The sequence below is a fragment of the Myotis daubentonii genome, chromosome 3, assembly GCF_963259705.1.
Source record: "Myotis daubentonii chromosome 3, mMyoDau2.1, whole genome shotgun sequence".
NCBI classification, from domain to species: domain Eukaryota; kingdom Metazoa; phylum Chordata; class Mammalia; order Chiroptera; family Vespertilionidae; genus Myotis; species Myotis daubentonii.
The window spans coordinates 200,305,790-200,323,467 of record NC_081842.1 but is presented as its reverse complement, the minus strand read 5'-3'; the positions used below and the strand labels follow the sequence as shown (position 1 = coordinate 200,323,467).

At 49.8% G+C, this 17,678-nt stretch overlaps 1 protein-coding gene across 2 annotated transcripts in view; it reads right to left on the bottom strand.

Annotated features, from left to right (window-relative positions):
• The window catches only part of NKAIN1 (sodium/potassium transporting ATPase interacting 1), a 39,213-nt gene extending 32,182 nt beyond the window's left edge, over nt 1-7,031 (bottom strand). Inside the window, exon 1 of one of the 2 annotated variants that reach the window (XM_059690440.1) lies at nt 6,528-7,031. In XM_059690440.1, the coding sequence (XP_059546423.1) occupies nt 6,528-6,581 (54 nt within the window). In that variant the 5' untranslated portion in view covers nt 6,582-7,031. The remainder of the gene's footprint in view (nt 1-6,527) is intronic. The other variant, XM_059690439.1, reaches the window with a different exon arrangement.
• Nucleotides 7,032-17,678: the final 10,647 nt, after the last annotated feature.

Below are 17,678 nucleotides of genomic sequence, written 5' to 3'. Positions count from 1 at the left end.
AGAGTTGTTATGAAGGCTGATACGTTTTCAAAACAGGTCAATTTCTTCCCTGGGTAACTTTTTCTCAACCTGCATCATAGTATCCTTAAACCCAACACTAGCATTGGGATGAAGAGAAATAGGGATGGGGATGGGGGTTTGTGGGGCATTTGAATAAGTAGCTCAGAATATCGCGTATCTAGTAATATTGTGTATCGAGGAAGGATTTAGATTTCCCCATCGCCTTCCACATCCAGCATCCCACAATCTCACAGGGGGAGCAATGGGCATGCAAGGTAGAAGCTAGGAGTCCTAGGCCTGGGTTTGAATCCTCACTCTGTCCCTACTGTCTATGTGGCCATGAATAAGCCAGAGAGTAACAAGGGATAGGTATACAAGGAGCCCGTGCCTGGCTCATAGCAGAGACCAAACAAAAAAATAGTTATTATTGTTACTGTTATTTCTGCTGAACCATACACTTTCCATATAAAGAAACTAAGACTTGAAGAGTTTATGGGCATGACTCTGACCACTAAATCTCTAATGCAGGCAGAGAGGGGGGCGGAAGTGACTAGTCCAAGCCTCAAGGCAAATAAGAGCTAGCCACCGGGAGCACATCCCCTCGGCCAGGCACTGTGCTATTCGGGCACTGTCTCATGGAATGCCCCAAACTGCCATGGGGTAGGAGCTGCTGTTCTGACTACTTTCTAGGAGAGAGGCCGAGGCTCAGAGAGGGTAAGAGAGGCTTTCTGGAAGTCACAAAGCAAGGCAGCAGACTGACTGAACCGCGAGATACTGCTCCTAAGCTCTGGGCCAGATTCTATTTTTATTGATTTCAGAGAGGAAGGGAGAGGTAGAAACATCAATGATGAGAGAGAATCATGGATCGGTTGTTGCCTCCTGCACGCCCCCTACTGGGGGGTCGAGCCCACAACCGAGCACATGACTGGGAATTGAACCGTGATCTCCTGGTTCATAGGTTGACGCTCAACCACTGAGCCACACCAGCTGGGCTCTGTGCCAGATTTTAGAGTGGCTGCCATTTATGGGGGGCTTATCTGAAATAATCACCCACCCACCCCTGGGCCACCCCCAGTCCCACAGAGGCCCCCTTCTCCATTCCACCCTGCTCTGCCGACATCATAAGGGTCTTGAGAACTGTTTGTCCTCAGTTCATCTGCAAAAGGGAGCTGATCCCCCAGCCCCCAGCTGTCTAAAGGGGTCAGTGGCCTGGACAGTTTCATGCTCCTGACTCCCAGGCGTGGCTCAAGGACCTGAAGCACCCAGAGCAGAGCCAGAGGCTCCCCAGGAAGCCATGAGCTTGCCGTAGCAGCTGCTTCAGGGCGCAGGCCCCCCGCAGGAGCCATCTCCCTCCAGTCTTCCCCATCACTCTCCTAATAACCACATCAATCAGGTTGACCATGTTTCACACCATTACTCGCAGCGCAGCAGGAAGCTACACATTTCCCCCCTCACCCACCACCTTCCAGAAAGCAAAGTACGTTCCAGAAGGGAAGAGAATGAAACTGCCACTTTTCTGAGTACCTATTATGTATATGGCACTGGCTAAGCCCTTTTTACAGCTCTGAGAGGTAGGGACGACTCTCTGTGACAGGAAGAAAACGGCTCCAGAGGAGTGAATGCATGTGTCCAAGGTCACACAGAGCTGGGACAAGAGCAGCCACAGCAGTGATGGATGACTGAGCACTCACAGGCTCACGCTGCCAGGCATGCGCGTGATCCTATTGAAATACTATGGTTTTCACTTTTCAGATGAGGAAGCGGAGGCTTGAAGCAGTGAACAGACCTGTCTGAGGTCGCACACTGCTTAAACGTGAGCCGCAGCGGGGCACAGGGCAGAGAGGGTGGCTCTCTGCTCAGGCAGAAGAGTGCTCGATCCTGGTTCCGTCACTGACTAGCGTAGTGATCGCGGGCACACCTCATCGCCTCTCTGAGCCTCAATTCCCTCCTCTGAAAAAGGGGATAAGAACATCTCTCCCATCATGTAATAACAGTAAGAAGGATAAAAACAGTAAAATAGCTAACTTTTATCAGCCATCTAACATGTACCAGGCATTTTGCCAAGCACTTTACATATGTAAGCTCATTTGGTTAAATGAGGTAATGCGTATAAAGTGCTTAGCACAGGATTCCAGAAATGGGAGTAATAATGGCGATGATGAAGAAATTGATGATGACTCCCTTGGGCAAATCCCCTCGGTTCATCCTCTTACGGGAAGAACAGTGGCCTGTAAGGTTTCAGGAAGGGGGTGGAAAGAAAGGCAGGGTCTGGATGGGGGAAGGAAAAGGGATATACGTTAAAATTAGGGAGTGAATAGCATTAATAATGTCAAGATGATACATCAAGTAGGAGCCAGGAAACCAAGGGACGCAAGATATTCTACAGATGTCTGGCTGGTGTGGCTCAGTGGTTGAGCATTGAACTATGAACCAGGAGGTCATGGGTCGATTCCCAGTCAGGGCACATGCCCAGTTTGTGGACTCGACCCCTAGTATGGGGTGTGCAGGAGGCGGCCGATCAATGATTCTCATCATGGATGTTTCTATCTCTCTCTTCCTTTTCCCTCCTCTCTAAAATCAATAAAATAATGTTTTTTTAAAAAAGATATGCTAGCCCTCGCTGGTTTGGCTCAGTGGATAGAGCGTCGGCCTGTGGACCAAAGGGTCCCAGGTTCGATTCCAGTCAAGGGCAAATGCCTGGGTTGCGGGCTCGGTCCAACGTGCAGGAGGCAGCCAATCAATGATTCCCTCTCATCATTAATGTTTCTATCTCTCTCTTCCTCTCCCTTCTTCTCTGAAATCAATAAAAATATTTTTTAAAAAAAAGGATATTCTACAGAATGGAACCAGATTGTGATGCATCGAAACCTCCAGGCCAGCCCAGACCTCATCCCAGAGTCCCTGATGGGCAGAACTGGCGGGACCCTAGAGACAGAGGCTAATGGTTCTTCCCCTTTTACAAATGGAAAAACCGAGGCTTGCAGTGGGGAAAAGACTTGCCCAAGTTCACAGGACGTCAGTGACAGAGTCGGGCTTGAATCAGGCCTCCTACCTCTCAGCTCAGGGCCCAAAACCTGCTGCTTCTCACAAAGGAAGAGTGCAGGGGGGCACCTGGATGCTTGGGCCACAACTCCAGGAGAGCATTCCATGGTATATACATCATTAAGATAATAGCAATAAAAAGCTAAGGTTCGTTCTGTGCTTGGCACAGTGCTAAATTCATTATGAGCACTTAATCCTGGCAACAACCCTACTTAACAGATGACAAAACTGTGGCTCAGCGAGGGTAAGCAACTTGCCTGAGATCACAGCTAGAAAGAGACCGTCAGGACTCAAACCCAGGTCTGACCTATCAAACTCCAAGGCCTGGCCTCTATAGAGTCCACCTGAATGGTATAGCCCCTACCTGCTTCTCCTACAGTTCGTCTTGTAAAGTTTTCAGCTGAGAAACAAACAGCCTCTTCCTTCTCTGGCCCTTTCCATTGGGTGAGAAAACAGACTCCCTTCTCCCTGGGCCCTAGGACAATGTCAGGCTGGTGAGTGCCAGCATCTGGGAGCACTTTACGGAAGCTGCCAGGGAGCAGAGGCTCCTGGGGGTGACAACTGAAGGGACTCACTCTGCAATCCGCTCAGACAGAGCAACAGAGCCAAGAGACCAATTGTCAAGTCCCTCTTCTGAGCACCTCCCCAAATTATCTCATGTAACCCTCACAGGCTGCCCAGCCAAAACATAGGAGATTCAGAATCCCACCAGGTCATGTCTAGCTCCAGATCCCCTCGCGCTGGTGAGCCCTCTATGTGGAAGAGTGGGACTTGGCTTAGCTCGAGAGAGCTATGGAAGCAGGTGAGTGGGAGGCAGGGAGATTACCTTCCTTCACCACCTCATCTCTCTAGAGCAGTGGTTCTCAACCTTCTGGCCCTTTACATACAGTTCCTCATGTTGTGACCCAACCATAAAATTATTTTCGTTGCTACTTCATAACTGTAATGTTGCTACTGTTATGAATTGTCATGTAAATATCGGATATGCAAGATGGTCTTGGGCGACCCCTGTGAAAGGGTTGTTTGACCGCCAAAGGGGTTGTGACCCACAGGTTGAGAACCGCTGCTCTAGAGCGAGAAGTAAGCACTTCCCAAGGGACCCCTGACTTAATCAGGGCCAGAACTACTTACTAGTATTTTATAAGCAAGACAACAGAGGATGCTGGTCAGCTGCCTGGCTGCAAAGCCTGGCTCCTACCTATAGAACTTTGGGCAAGTTACTTTATAGGGTCATTATGAGGATTTAATGAGTTAATAGGTGGGAAAGTGCTTACAAACACCTAGTAAGCGCTCCCTAAAGCTAACTGTTGTTATTTTTTAAAAAATAATTTATCATTGCAACCCTCATCTTTTATTTTGTATTTATTTATTTTTGTTAATCCTTACCTAAGGATATTTTTCCACTGATCTTTTGGAGAGAGTGGAAGAAAGAGGGAAAGACAGAAACATCAATCTATTGGTTAGATCCTGCACATGCTCCAACTAGGGCCTGGGTCTGGGAGGAGGCTGCAGCCAAGGTGTGTGCCCTTGACTGGAATCGAACCTGGGACCCTTTGGTCCGCATGCCGACGCTCTATCCGCCCGCTGGGCCAAACTGGCTAGGGCAAAGCTAACTACTGTTATTATCATCAACAGAATGAGCCTGGGACAAACTATTAATAGTACGTATCTTTGGGGTGTGAAACTGGACATACAAGGAAACTTACCTTTATCTTCTATTCTGTTTGATTACTTATTGATTTATTCATTTTTACAATATGTGTGTATTACCTTGCTAAAAGCTCTAGTTTAAAATTTAAACATGAACAAGTACAGAAAAAAGAATCTTCTGAAAAGTTTTAGCACTTGTTGGCATTTTATGTTCCTCAGAGCAGATAAAGAAGGGTGTTTCTACTGTGGGCCAGGATTCATTCATTTGTTTTACGAATATGAATGGAATGCCACGCACCGTTCCAGCTGCTGGGGATTTAGCAGGGAACAACACCGATCACGCCTGCCCTTCTGGAGTTTCCATTCTACCTGATCTTAATTAATCTCCTCTGCAACCCTCAAGGATGAGCAACTACAGATCGGCAGACCAAGGCGGCCGAGTGAGGGGAAGTCACTTGCCTGCGTCCCACAGCTGGAAGCAGGGCTACAGTCTTCTAGTCTAGGCTGTTTCTACCCCTGCCCAAGAGGGCAGGTCCATGGATGGCAAGTTTGGGGCTGGTGCCCCTAAGAGGTGAGAAGCAAGATGAATGAGGTCTGCCCATCCAGGCTCAAAGCTTCACTCTGTATTACTGTGCACACCTATGGTGCAGAAGGGGCCATGGCACAGGCAAAAGTGGAGACCAGGTCACGGAGGCAGGCATAACTCACACTCAGACTTGAGTTTTGTCCATGGAGGTTCCCATGCGTCTCTACCCAGAGGAGCAGCACAGCTTCAACAATGCCTTGTTGTGGGGCCTCAGCTCTAGCGTAGGCAGAAGACCCTGGCCTCTCCTTAATTAAGCACCTTCCCAAATCCACCTGCCAGAGCCTGAACTGAAGGGCAGTCAGTTCCCTTCAGCTCCTGAATTCACTCCACTAGCCTCCCAGAGACAAGAACCCGAGTTCCCTAAGCTGGGGTTGGGCAGTGTCCTCAATGCTCCCATCCTCCCAGAGCACCCCCGAATGCCCAACTCCATCAGTGCCAGCCCTGAGAGAGGACTGCTCTGCCTGTCCTCACCCCTGATACCCTGGTGGAGCTGATGACTGGTGGAACACCCATGCCACAGTGGCCACAGTCAAAGCAGGGAGGGCGGTTCAGCACCTGGTTAGTCAGACTGGCCAGTACCTGGCACCTCCGTGTGACCCTTTCCAGGGAGGTGGTTCTCCATTCCCAGGCCTGCTCAGTCAGGGGGGTGAAGGGAGGCACAAACAGCACAAAGGAGCGAGCGGGTCTTGGAGTCTAAGATCCCAACAGGATCGTCACTCACACGGATGAACATGGACCAGAATGGTCACAGATCTAGAGATCTGCCAAAGAGAAACCCAGAGAGACACGCACAGGAGCTGAGACTTTGTGAGAAACATTCACGGGGCGGAGACCAGAGGCAGAAGCCCAGAGGCAGGGAGACCCATGCAAACAAACGCGCGATCTAGGAAAACACACGGCAGGGATAACAACGGATCCACAAACCAGCCCGGGTCACACCGCCAGCCACAGTCCCACAGCGCACCTCGCAACAGGAGGCCCGACGCGTGGAGCCCCAGGCGCGGGGCGGCCGGGGACTCGCGCGCAGGGCGCACTCCCGGACTGGGGAGCGCCGGGCGAGAAGCGCACACAAAGAGACAGCACGGCCAGCGGGAGCTGGCTCCGCCCGTCCGCTCCGTGACTCCAGACCACCCCCCACCCGGGCACTCTCAGCAGACACACACACAGACACAGCACCCACCCGCACGCCCAGGGACCCCGCCCCGCCGCGCCCCACCCTGCTCCGGGCGCCCGGGAGCGAGGCGCTCACCAGCTGCAGGCAGCAGAAGGCGACGAGCGTGCAGCGCCCGCTGCACTTGCCCATGGCTCCAGGGGCCGCGCAGGCCGTCCGCCGCGGCGCCCCTCTAGCTCGGCGGCCGTCGCTTCCTCCGCCCCGGGCCGTCTCCGCGTTCTTCCCGCTGGGCGCCCCGGGCGGCGGGGCCGGCGCTTAGGGCCGGGGCCAGGAGCGCGGGGTCCTCAGGGCCGGGGCGGGCCGCCTGCGCTCGGAGTCCATGGTCCGTCCACCCGCGCGCTGGCTCCGCCGCGCCGCGCCTTCTTTGTCTGACCGGCCGGGCGCCCGGCGCGCCTCCTGCCCCGGGGCGGCCGGCGGGGAGCGCGGAGCGGGGAGCGCAGACACCGAAGGCGGCGCGGCGCGGCGCGGAGCAGCACTGCCCAGCTGGGGCAGCCGCCCGGGCGCTCCGCGGCCACGGCTTCCCGGCCCCACCACGTGGCTCCGCCGTTGCCGCCGCCACCACCGAGAGGGTGGGAGGGAGGGAGGGAGGGAGGAGAGAGGTGGGGCGGGGCGGCCGCGGGAGGCGAGAGGAGGTGGGAAGGGGTAGGGCAGTGGAGAGTTGGGGGAGAGAGGCGGGGAGTGAGGTGGGGAAAGCGCAGGCTTGGGGGCTGACAGCCCTCGGTCAAACCCGGACTTCAGGGCTTGCTCACTCTCTGTGTGACCTTGGGCAAATCACATCACCTCCCTGGGTCTCAGTTTTCTTAAACAAAGTAGGAATAATAATGTCGCTTCAGTGCTGCCATGAAGATGAAATGTATTTATGTGAACAAAGCACTTAGCCCTGTGCCTGGCCTCCCGAGGGCGCTGGACACCCTTCTGTCCAGCCTGTTTTTAGGGTCTTGGGGTTCAAACTTTGGCCCTCCATCTTTCACTCCAGTTCCCAGATCTGCTCCTCATCCCAGCTTTCCTCCTGAATGCCTGGTCACATTTTCTTGCTTCCCTCTTTTTTTCTACTGGCATTTATTGAGCCCTGACTGCATACACATCCTCGGCAGCCCTGGGATCCAGAAATGAGCCCTGCTGTTCCAGAACCCACTGATCGGGCATCCCAGTCAGGCTCTCTGGGGCAGGTGTGCCTAGGGGGCAGTGGGGAAGGGAATGGGAAAGGGCTTGCCCTAGGAGACTGCCTTCTCCAAGACGCCCCCCCCCCCCAAAAGCTCTCAACTCCGAAACACATCCCAAATCCATTTAACCATCCCTGCCCCACAGCTAAGTTTGTTTGTCTTTTTAAATCCTCACCTGAGGAGATAGATAGATATATATATATTTTAATTTTAGAGATAGAGGGAGAGACATCAGTTGGTTGCCTATTTATGCACCCCAATCCTGCAACCTAGGTATGTCCCCTGACCAGGAATCGAACCCACCAACCTTTTGGAGTATGGAAGGCCAGGACCACACCTAACTTCTCATAGTCATCTTGATGATTAGCATCACTCAGGTGGGATCCCTCTTCCTCCCTCCAGGCTTCTCTATCCCTTCTGGCCTGTGCACTGTACCTTCCAGCCTGTATCTATGAAATACCTACTATGTGCCAGGCTCTCCACTGGGGAGAAGGCGGTGCACCAGCCTCCGCACTCACTGAGAGAACAGTCTAGTGAGGAAATGTCATTAAAACAAGAAGCCCTGGCAGAACGTTCCTTATTCTTGCCCTTCCTCTCCACTCTCACCAGCCCTGACTCAGAAGGCAGTATGATATAGATTCAGACCATGGTTTGGACCCGACAGCCTGGGCTCCAGGCCCAGCACTGCCACTTGTAAGCTGCTTACATAGTGAGCACTCAAATGCATGCTTATCTACTCCTAGGACTGGCTACGTGGTTTGTGGGGTCCAGTGCAAAATGCAAATGCAAGGCTCCTTGTTAACGAATTAAGAATGATGACACAGCAGAGCATGAAACCAAGCCCAGGGAGGGCCTTGCACGACTAAAGCCAGCCCTCTTCTCCCTGGACGATTAAAACGGTCTCTTCACTGGTCTCCCTCCTCCACTCATTCCTCCGCGTGCCACCTGGTATTTTAAAGTACACAGGATACTCGTAGAATTGCAACAACATGTGCTGAGGTTTTCACTTGGTATAACAAGCTGAGATAATAGTGGGAACTTTTCTCAGCCCTGCTCGGGGGAGTAACAGCTGGGTCCCGCCAGGTTCCATGACTAGACAGCCTTCCCGGAGTCTGTGAAGTCCCTGAAACAATATGCAAAGCCTCACATGAGCAGATGTGCTTTTTCTCTGGGAACAGGGTCCACAGCTTTCATCAGATTCCCCAAAGAGTTCATTTCCCACAAAAGAGTAACAAATCAGCCCGAGAAGGATCAGCCCAGCTGTAACAGTTCTCTACCAGGTCCTCTTTGAGGTCCCTTCCAGACCCCAGTCTCTGCCAGTTGCTTCTGTGACGCTATTAATGCAATTCAATAATAATAACGATAATAGCTGCCATTTATTGGGTCCTCTCTCTAAGCCAGGCACTTGACATAGATTATCTCATTTAATCCTGATAGACTCCACTGGGGCTGTGACCAGCCCTTGCAAAGTTTTTGGCTCTATCCTGCCTGTGACACCTGTTCCAAGGCCTGGCTGACTCCCTCTTTTTTTTTATGTTTTATTTTTATTGATTTCAGAGAGGAAGGGAGAGAGGTAGAAACATCAATGATGAGAGAGAATCATTGATCCGCTGCCTCCTGCACAGCCCCTACTGGGGACAGAGCCCACAACCTGGGCATGTGCCCTGACCGGAAATCGAACCGTGACCTCCTGGTTCATAGGTCAATACTCAACCGCTGAGCCGCATCAGCCAGGCTAGCTGACTCCCTCTTCAGCCTGTCCTGTGGGAACAGGGATGGCCTGACCGAGCTCAGCAGAGCTAACCTCCGCCTCTGGGTCATTCCCACCTATTACAAGTCTTATCCGGGTGAACCACGCACACACCATGCCATCTCTCACTTCCGGGCTTTGCATTATGTTCTTTCTGTCCAGACTGCATCTCCCATCCAAATTCTTTTTTTTTAAAATATATTTTATTGACTTTTCACAGAGAGGAAGGGAGAGAGATAGAGAGTTGGAAACATCGATGAGAGAGAAACATCGATCAGCTGCCTCCTGCACATCTCCCACTGGGGATGTGCCCGCAACCCAGGTACATGCCCCTGACCGGAATCGAACCTGGGACCCTTCAGTCCGCAGGCCGATGCTCTATCCACTGAGCCAAACCGGTTTTGGCTCCCATCCAAATTCTTGCCTGAAGAATTTATATTTAAATTTCAAATCTCAACTTCCTCCTGGAGGCCTTCCTTAACGCTGCGATCTGGGGGAAGGGCCCTTCCTTTGGGCTCACAGGTAGTCTGTGATACCTTTCTTACAGCTTTTGCTGAGATTTTCTGTACTTGCCTGATTTTGTTTCGTTCCCCCAATAGACTGTGAGCTGTACGAGGACAGTGACTGTTATAAATTACCTCTGTATCCCATAGGGCTCTGATGATATCAGCAGTCAGCAAATATGTGGAGAGCGGATGGTCTTCCCAGCCTCAGGCCCTAGTGTAACTTGTGCCCTCTTTACCACTGGAGAGTCCAGGGTTCTAAGGGGGAGGGTGATCTCATTATAGGAACAGATGGAATTGTCTCAGGCAAGAAGTTGGAGGGGGTTCAGAGCTGGGGATGACGTCAGGAGGTGCTTGGAGTAGTCGACACAGAGGATGACTAACCCCTCAACGAGGGAAAGTTTGTGGGGAAAATGAAGAATTTAGTCATACAGGAAGAGGCCCAGTAGGAGCTGCTGAAGCGCTGAGATTCCTGGGGAGGTAAAAGTGCCTCCCTTGGCTTAAGCTAGGGCGAGGCAGTGGTTGAATCTTAGTCCCTCCGGGGCTTAAAACGCTGAAAGCTTCTGAGAAAGTTCCCTCATCAGATAGCCAAAATGTCAAACCTATATCTCCTTCGTCCAGGTAAGAGGCTGAACGTGCTCACTAAGTATAGTTTCTGGGGGTGTTTTCTGCTACCAACGAATTCTCCAACACCAGCTGGTTGTCCAACAATTTAATTCAGTTCTGGCACTAACTGCCTGGAGTTAGCGTAGGGCCGCAGCGTCAGGGTTCAGTGCCACAGACTGCCTCTTCCCATGCTGGGCCCCGGCCACCCCTACTTCTGATCAGCCAGCCAGAAATCGAGGGTTCCCACCACCACCTCCTCAGGTTCCATAATTTGCTTGTACACAAATTCGCAGAACTCAGGAAGTTAGTTTACTTACCTTCACTGTTTATTATAAAAGCTACAAATGGGCCAGCTGGCGTGGCTCAGTGGCTGAGCGTGGATCTATGAGCCAGGAGGTCAGGTTCAATTCCTTGTCAGGCCATATGCCCTGGTTGCAGGCTCCATCCCTAGTGTGGGGCGTGCAGGAGACAGCTGATCAACGATCTCTCTCAGCATTAATGTTTCTCTCTCCCTCTCCTTCCTCTCTGAAATCAATAATATATACATTGATACAAATATATATATATATAGCTACAAATTAGCGGCCAGATGAAGAGATACATAGGGCAATGTCTGGAAGGGTCCTGGGTGCTTCTGTCCCTGTGGAGTTGGGACGCGCCACCCTCCTAGAGGGCTCACCAACCCAGAAGCTGCTCTGGCTCTCACTGTTCAGGAGTTTTCATAGAGCTCAGTCTCCAGGCTTACAGTTTCCACTCTCCAATCACTTGGTCTTCCCGGCGATCAGCAGCATCCTGAGTCTATCCTGGGGGTCCCCTCACGGCAACCCTTTGAGGAAGGGATTATTAAAGGGACTCCCGAGGCCAAGGGACACTCCTATCACTGAGGACACGCCAAGAGTTTTAGGAACTCTGGGCCAGGAACGGAGATAAAGACCAAATATATTTTTGTATTATATCACACGTATTCTGGTTTCTCCCCGGATGGCATAAATCCTTTGCCTTTTGTATTATATCACAATCACAAACACCTATTAAGCATTCTGTGCCAGGCACTGTTCTGAGCAATTTCAACGCATTAATTCATTAACCCTCACAGCAACCCTTTGAGGAAGATATTATCCCCACCCCCATTTTCTAGATGAGGAAACTGAGGCTCGGAGAGGTTAGCTCACTTGTCCACGGTCACACCACAAGGAAGTGGCAGGATCAGGATTTGAACCTAGGCAAACGACAGTTCTTTTTTTTTTTTTTAATATATTTTATTGATTTTTTTCAGAGAGGAAGGGAGAGAGATAGAGAGTTAGAAACATAGATGAGAGAGAAACATCCATCAGCTGCCTCCTGCACATCTCCTACTGGGGATGTGCCCGCAACCCAGGTACATGCCCTTGACCGGAATTGAACCTGGGACCTTTCAGTCCGCAGGCCGACGCTCTATCCACCGAGCCAAACCGGTTTCGGCAAACAGTTCTTTACAACTCCTATTCCATTCTTTACAGATTCCAAACTTTTCTTTCTTAACATCAGACCCCTTTCTTCAAAAGAAATAATAATTTCTAAAACTGCTAATAGTAGAATGAGCCCTAGCCAGTTTTGCTCAGTGGATAGAGCATTGGCCTGCAGACTGAAGGGTCCCAGGTTCAATTCCAGACAAGGACACATGCCTGGGTTGCTGGCTTGGTCCCCAGTGGGGGGCATGCAGGAGGCAGCCAATCAATGATTCCCTCTCATCATTGATGTTTCTATCTCTCTCTTCCACCCCCTTCCTCTCTGAAATCAAAAAGCAAACAAACAAACAAACAAACAAAAAAAAAAACACACAACACAACCCTCCCCCCCCAAAAAAAGAAATTAGTAGAATGCTCAGGTTGTGTGGGGAAGGACTGGCACCCTGCTCTCAGTCTGCACTCACCTGTGAAGGCCCCCACGTTGGCACCGAAATCCAAGCTCTCTAGGGAAAAAGTGGAAAAACCACTGGCCTCCATGCTCTCCAAGCCCCCTGTTTTGAAGAGGGGAGAGACAAAGAGAGGGCAAGCGGAGGGCAGAGAGGTTCGGTGGGTTCTGTAAAGTCACACAACACGTTCAGGGCAGAGCTGGATCCCAAGTTCTCCAGGCGAGTTCCAGGACTGTGCCTGGCACTGAGCTAGGAGCTTTGCAAGCAAAGATGAATCAATAAGCTCCCCTGAAAATCCTTGGGATGAAGGCCTGGGGGCTAGCGCACTGGCACCAGCGTGACATTGTCCACTGCTTCTATTCTTAAACAGCAGTTTCACGCATTTGCCTTTCCTCTCACTCCTGATGGCATCAGAGTTTGTGACGCTTGAGTCTGTGGGAGAGGAAGAATAGATAAACAGACAGTTACAAGCAATACAGAGAATGGCATAACTTCTATGAGGCACAGAACCAGAATGGATGGCTTTGCTTGGGACTAGTTAGTGATGAAAAACTTTAGGGAAAGGTGATGCCTGATATACAGGTTGCCAGACAGAAAAACAAGTGCAGACACAAAAAATACCTAACCGCAAGGTGCATTTCAGGGACTGGGACCCCTTTAGTTTAACTTCTGTGCATACTTTTTCCTTCCTATTGCCTCCTTATCGCCAATGCCCCTCTTCAATCAACTTTCTTTAAAATCTCAGATCCAGAGCAAATCTTAAAAGAAAAAAACAAGTCTCTGATAAGAACGGATGGTGGAGAAATAAAGACAGAACAGGGTGTATATGAATGGGCAGGGTCCAGATCAGAACAGCTTTTTTTTTTTTTAATTTTTAATTGATTTCAGAGAGGAAGGGAGAGGGAGAGAGAGAGACGGAAACATCAATGATGAGAGAAAAATCATTGATCAGCCGCCTTCTGCCCACCCCACACTGGGATCGAGCCCACAACCCAGACATGTGCCTCGACTGGGAATCGAACTGTGACCTCCTGGTTCATAGGTCAATGCTCAACCATTGAGCCATACCAGCCAGGCAGATCAGAACAGCTTTGATGGCAGTAAAGCTTGTAGAATGTTGACTTCCCTTCTCTGGGCTTGTGGGGTCCAGAATCCCTAGCACAGAACCTTCTGACACCAAAACAAATCTCCCTTTGCACTAGTTCTTGGCTTTCAAATAAAGTCTGCCCCCAGGCCAGCTGAGCTGGGGACATTGAGAGATGGCCAGCGGTCCTCTCCAACTGGCCCCACACTCCGCTGGGCCTTTATTAGGCAGCGCTGGGCGTGGCCAAGGGCCAGCTGGGGATAGGAAGGCAGCTCAGGCCCGGTCCCTCCAGCAGGTTCCAAATGCCCTCACAGGATTCTCAGCTCCCTGCTGGCTTCCCACCCCTTATCATGTTCCCTAAGTCCTCACCCAGGCATCCCCTCACAGCCAAACAATTCATCGAATCCTAAAATTACCATCTTAGAGTCTGGAAAAGACCACAGAGGCCCTCTAGTTGCGTGGCTCTCAAATGTTAGTGTACAGACCTGCCTCTGCATCAGGGCCCCATACCAGCCCGACTCCAGCAAAGTCTCTAGAGGTGGGACCTGATTATGGGATTTTAAAAAATATACTCCTCAGGGATATGATGAGCAGCTCCAGCCCTCATTCAATACAGCTCAAGCTTTCCTGTCAGTGGGCACCCAGCTCTGCCTGCACACCCGCGCGGAGGAACGTGGGGCCGTTCTGTGTGGACGGCGCCGGTTCAGTGGCTTTCTCTGCTGAGTGTAAATCTGCCTTCTCACACTTCGTCTCGGCTCTGCACTTTGAGGCCTCCCAGAATGAGTGTTTTCTTTTCCAATGTAGCCTTTTGATGTTTGAAGACCGTGATCTCATTGATCGTCCCTAGTTCCCACAACTGTTCCCCACAATGACCTTTTCACTGAGTACCCGGAACCAAAGTGTCCTCAGGTGTGGTCCTCCGACCACAACCAAGAAACTCTGCTGGCTCCCTTTCCATAACACAAAACCCACGGCTGCCAACCTGGCTTTCAAGACACTTTGTACTCAGGCTCCTTTTAACTTTTCAAGGTTCCTGCTCACCTGTCGCTTCCAACATGCTATCACCACTGCATGCTGGGTCAGTTTTGAATACACCAGATTTGATCTGTGCTCATCCATGTTTCTCATCCATGTTTTTTCCACTCTGAGACTGTACTTGTTCCCCTCTCAGTTCCCTCCCTTCTCCCCAATATCCGATCTTCCTGTGGGATTCACTTTAAGTGTCATTTCCTTAGTAAAGTTTTCTCTAATTGCTCCTTAGGCACTGCCTCCTACTTTGTAGGGATCTCTGACAGTTTGTATTAGATTGCATTTGAGTTGCTTATTTATTTGTGACTAAAACATGTACATGACAAGACACAAAGCACAAATAAATGTGGCAACATTTTTCTGGAGTGTCATTCTACTGGGTGCTCTGTGATTTAAAACATTTATTAACGTAAAACAAGCACAACTATTTTTATGAAGCAGCACACGAAACCACATACATTTAAATAGTCTGTTTCACTGGGAAAAAAAGGTAGGGGGGACTACTTCAGATTAAGAGACACTGGAGAGATAGAATAGCCAAATGCCTGACTTGGTTGATTCCAGATGGAAAGCTATGAGGACATTTTTGATACTGAGGACATTTTAATATGATTGTTAGATGGTACAATGGAATCGCTGTTAATTTTCTAGGTGTGGTAATGGTATTGTGGTTATAAAAGAGAATGTCCTGCCCTAACCGGTTTGGCTCAGTGGATAGAGCTTCGGCCTGCGGACTCAAGGGTCCCAGGTTCGATTCCGGTCAAGGGCATGTACCTTGGTTGCTTTCACGTCCTCAGTGGAGGGTGTGCAGGAGGCAGCTGATTGATGTTTCTCTCTCATCGATGTTTCTAGCTCTCTATCTCTCTCCCTTCCTCTCTGTAAAAAAAAAAAAATCAATAAAATATATTAAAAAAAAAAAAAGAGTATGTCCTTAGGAGATACCTGCTGGAGTATTTAGAAATATTTGGGAATAAAGAATTATGTCACCATCTTACCTTCAACAGTCATTAAAAATGATGTATATGTATGCATGTGAGACAAGAGATTGTTGAATCTAGGTGGAACGTACAGATGCTCAACCTTTGATGGGGTGATAGCCCATTGTAAGAGGAAAATATCGTAAGTAAAAAATGCATTTAATAACGACCCTGTGGAACATCAGTTGTTTACCTTCGTGATCTCTCGGCTATCTGGGAGCTGCGGCTCGCTGCCACTGCCCAGCACCACAAGACAGTATCCTTCTGCATATCGCTAGCCCAGGAAAAGATCAGAATTCAAAATCTGAAGCATAGTTCCTATTGAATGCGTATTGCTTTTGTACCCTTGTAAAGTGGAAAATGTTAGGTCAAACCATTATATGTCAGGGACTGTCTGTAAATATTTCTCTCTTTTCAGCGTCCAGCACGGCTAGAGAGCGGCCCGGTTCTTGAGTAGGGGCTGCTGGGGACTGAGAAAATGAAAGGAAGAGACAGACACAGAGATGGAAGGAAAAAGCTGGGACCGGGTGGGACCACTGTCCTCTGATGGAGACAGGGACCCAGAGCCAAGACAGTGTTTTTATTTTATACAACAAAACCCAGGAAGTTTTACTAAAGGTCAAGACAAAGGAGATTATGTGCATTCTTGGGTGGGCCCGAGTTGTACTCATTCCTGGTGCTTGGCTGGATTTAGGTAACGAAACCCACCCCCTGGCACCTGGGCTGAAGGTCAAGCCGACAACACTCCTGCCTCTGGCAAGGCGTGTTTCCAGGATGTGGCTCTGCCAACGCCACTGGATTCAGCTGACAATAATTAAAGAAATGCTCATGTGCCTTCCCAGGCACTCTCTACAACTGTATAGTTACATTTGAAAATTTTCAAAATAAAAAGTTGGGGGAGTAAATCATACATTTTACAAACTCATGCTACAATTTCAAAAATAATTTCAGGAGTCCCTCTTTCTGCTCCAGTTCATTCTCTCTGGCCAGTAAGAACACTTCATGGAGAAGCTTGAGAAGCCCCAATTTTTGTTTTTCTCCCACCGTTCTGCCCCATTCTGCCCCAAAGAGGGGAGGACTGTCATTTCTGTATTCTCAGAGCCAGGCATGGCCTGCCACAGAGGAATGTTGAATAAATGCTCCCTGAATAGGCAAAACCACTAACCTTGGGAAACTGTATGTATGCTCAGGCTCCCCTTCCATAAAAGAGGTTCGACTGGATGACCTAAGGTCCTTCCCAGCCCTAGCACCTTGGATGCTATACTTGGGGCATTGAAGGCAGGTCAGTGGCCTTTTCTACACAAAACCCCACAGTCTCACCAGGAAGAGATGATGACAGTGAATTGGCCTCTGCTCTCTGGTCAAGCTCCTACGTTTCAGCTGAGCCATGGGCTTTGAGAGAAGTGTTCTTAAAATCCATAGGACATGTGATAGTGTTTTCCCTGAGAGCCAGAAGGTGGCAGGGGAAGTTAACTGAGCTTTATATTGCCCTCTTGGCTGTAGTCATAGCATTGGCTAACACCAGTGTCCTCAACCTTGATTACACATTGCAATCACTTAAGGAAGCTTTAAAATATACTGATTTTCGCCCTGACCGGTTTGGCTCAGTGGATAGAGTGTCGGCCTGCGGACTGAAAGGTCCCAGGTTTGATTCCGGTCAAGGGCATGTATCTTGGTTGCGGGCACATCCCCAGTAGAGGGTGTGCAAGAGGCAGCTGATGGATGTTTCCCTCTCATGGATGTTTCTAACTCTCTATCCCTCTCCCTTCCTCTCTGTAAAAAAATCAATAAAATATATTTTAAAAAAAATAAAATATACTGATTTTCACCCCAGGGACTCTGATTTAATGGGCCTGGGGAATGATCTAAGCATCTGGATTTTTAAAGGCTACATAGGTGATTCTATGTGCATTCTAAGGCCAACATCACGATGATGGGGTAAGAGCTCTAGTTGGATTTACTTCCCGGCTTTGCCATTTCCAAGTTGGTTGGGGTGTCACTTCTCTTTGAACCTGTTGACCCGTATGTGACAATCAAGTGAGATAATGCATAAAACATGGAGCCAGAAAGAACAGCTAAATAGTTAAGGACAACTATTTTTAAAAAATTTGTATTTTTATTGATTTCAGAGAGGAAGAGAGAGGGAGGGAGAGATAGAAACATCCATGATGAGAGAGAATCATTGAACGGCTGCCTCTTGCACGCCCCCACTGGGGATCAAGC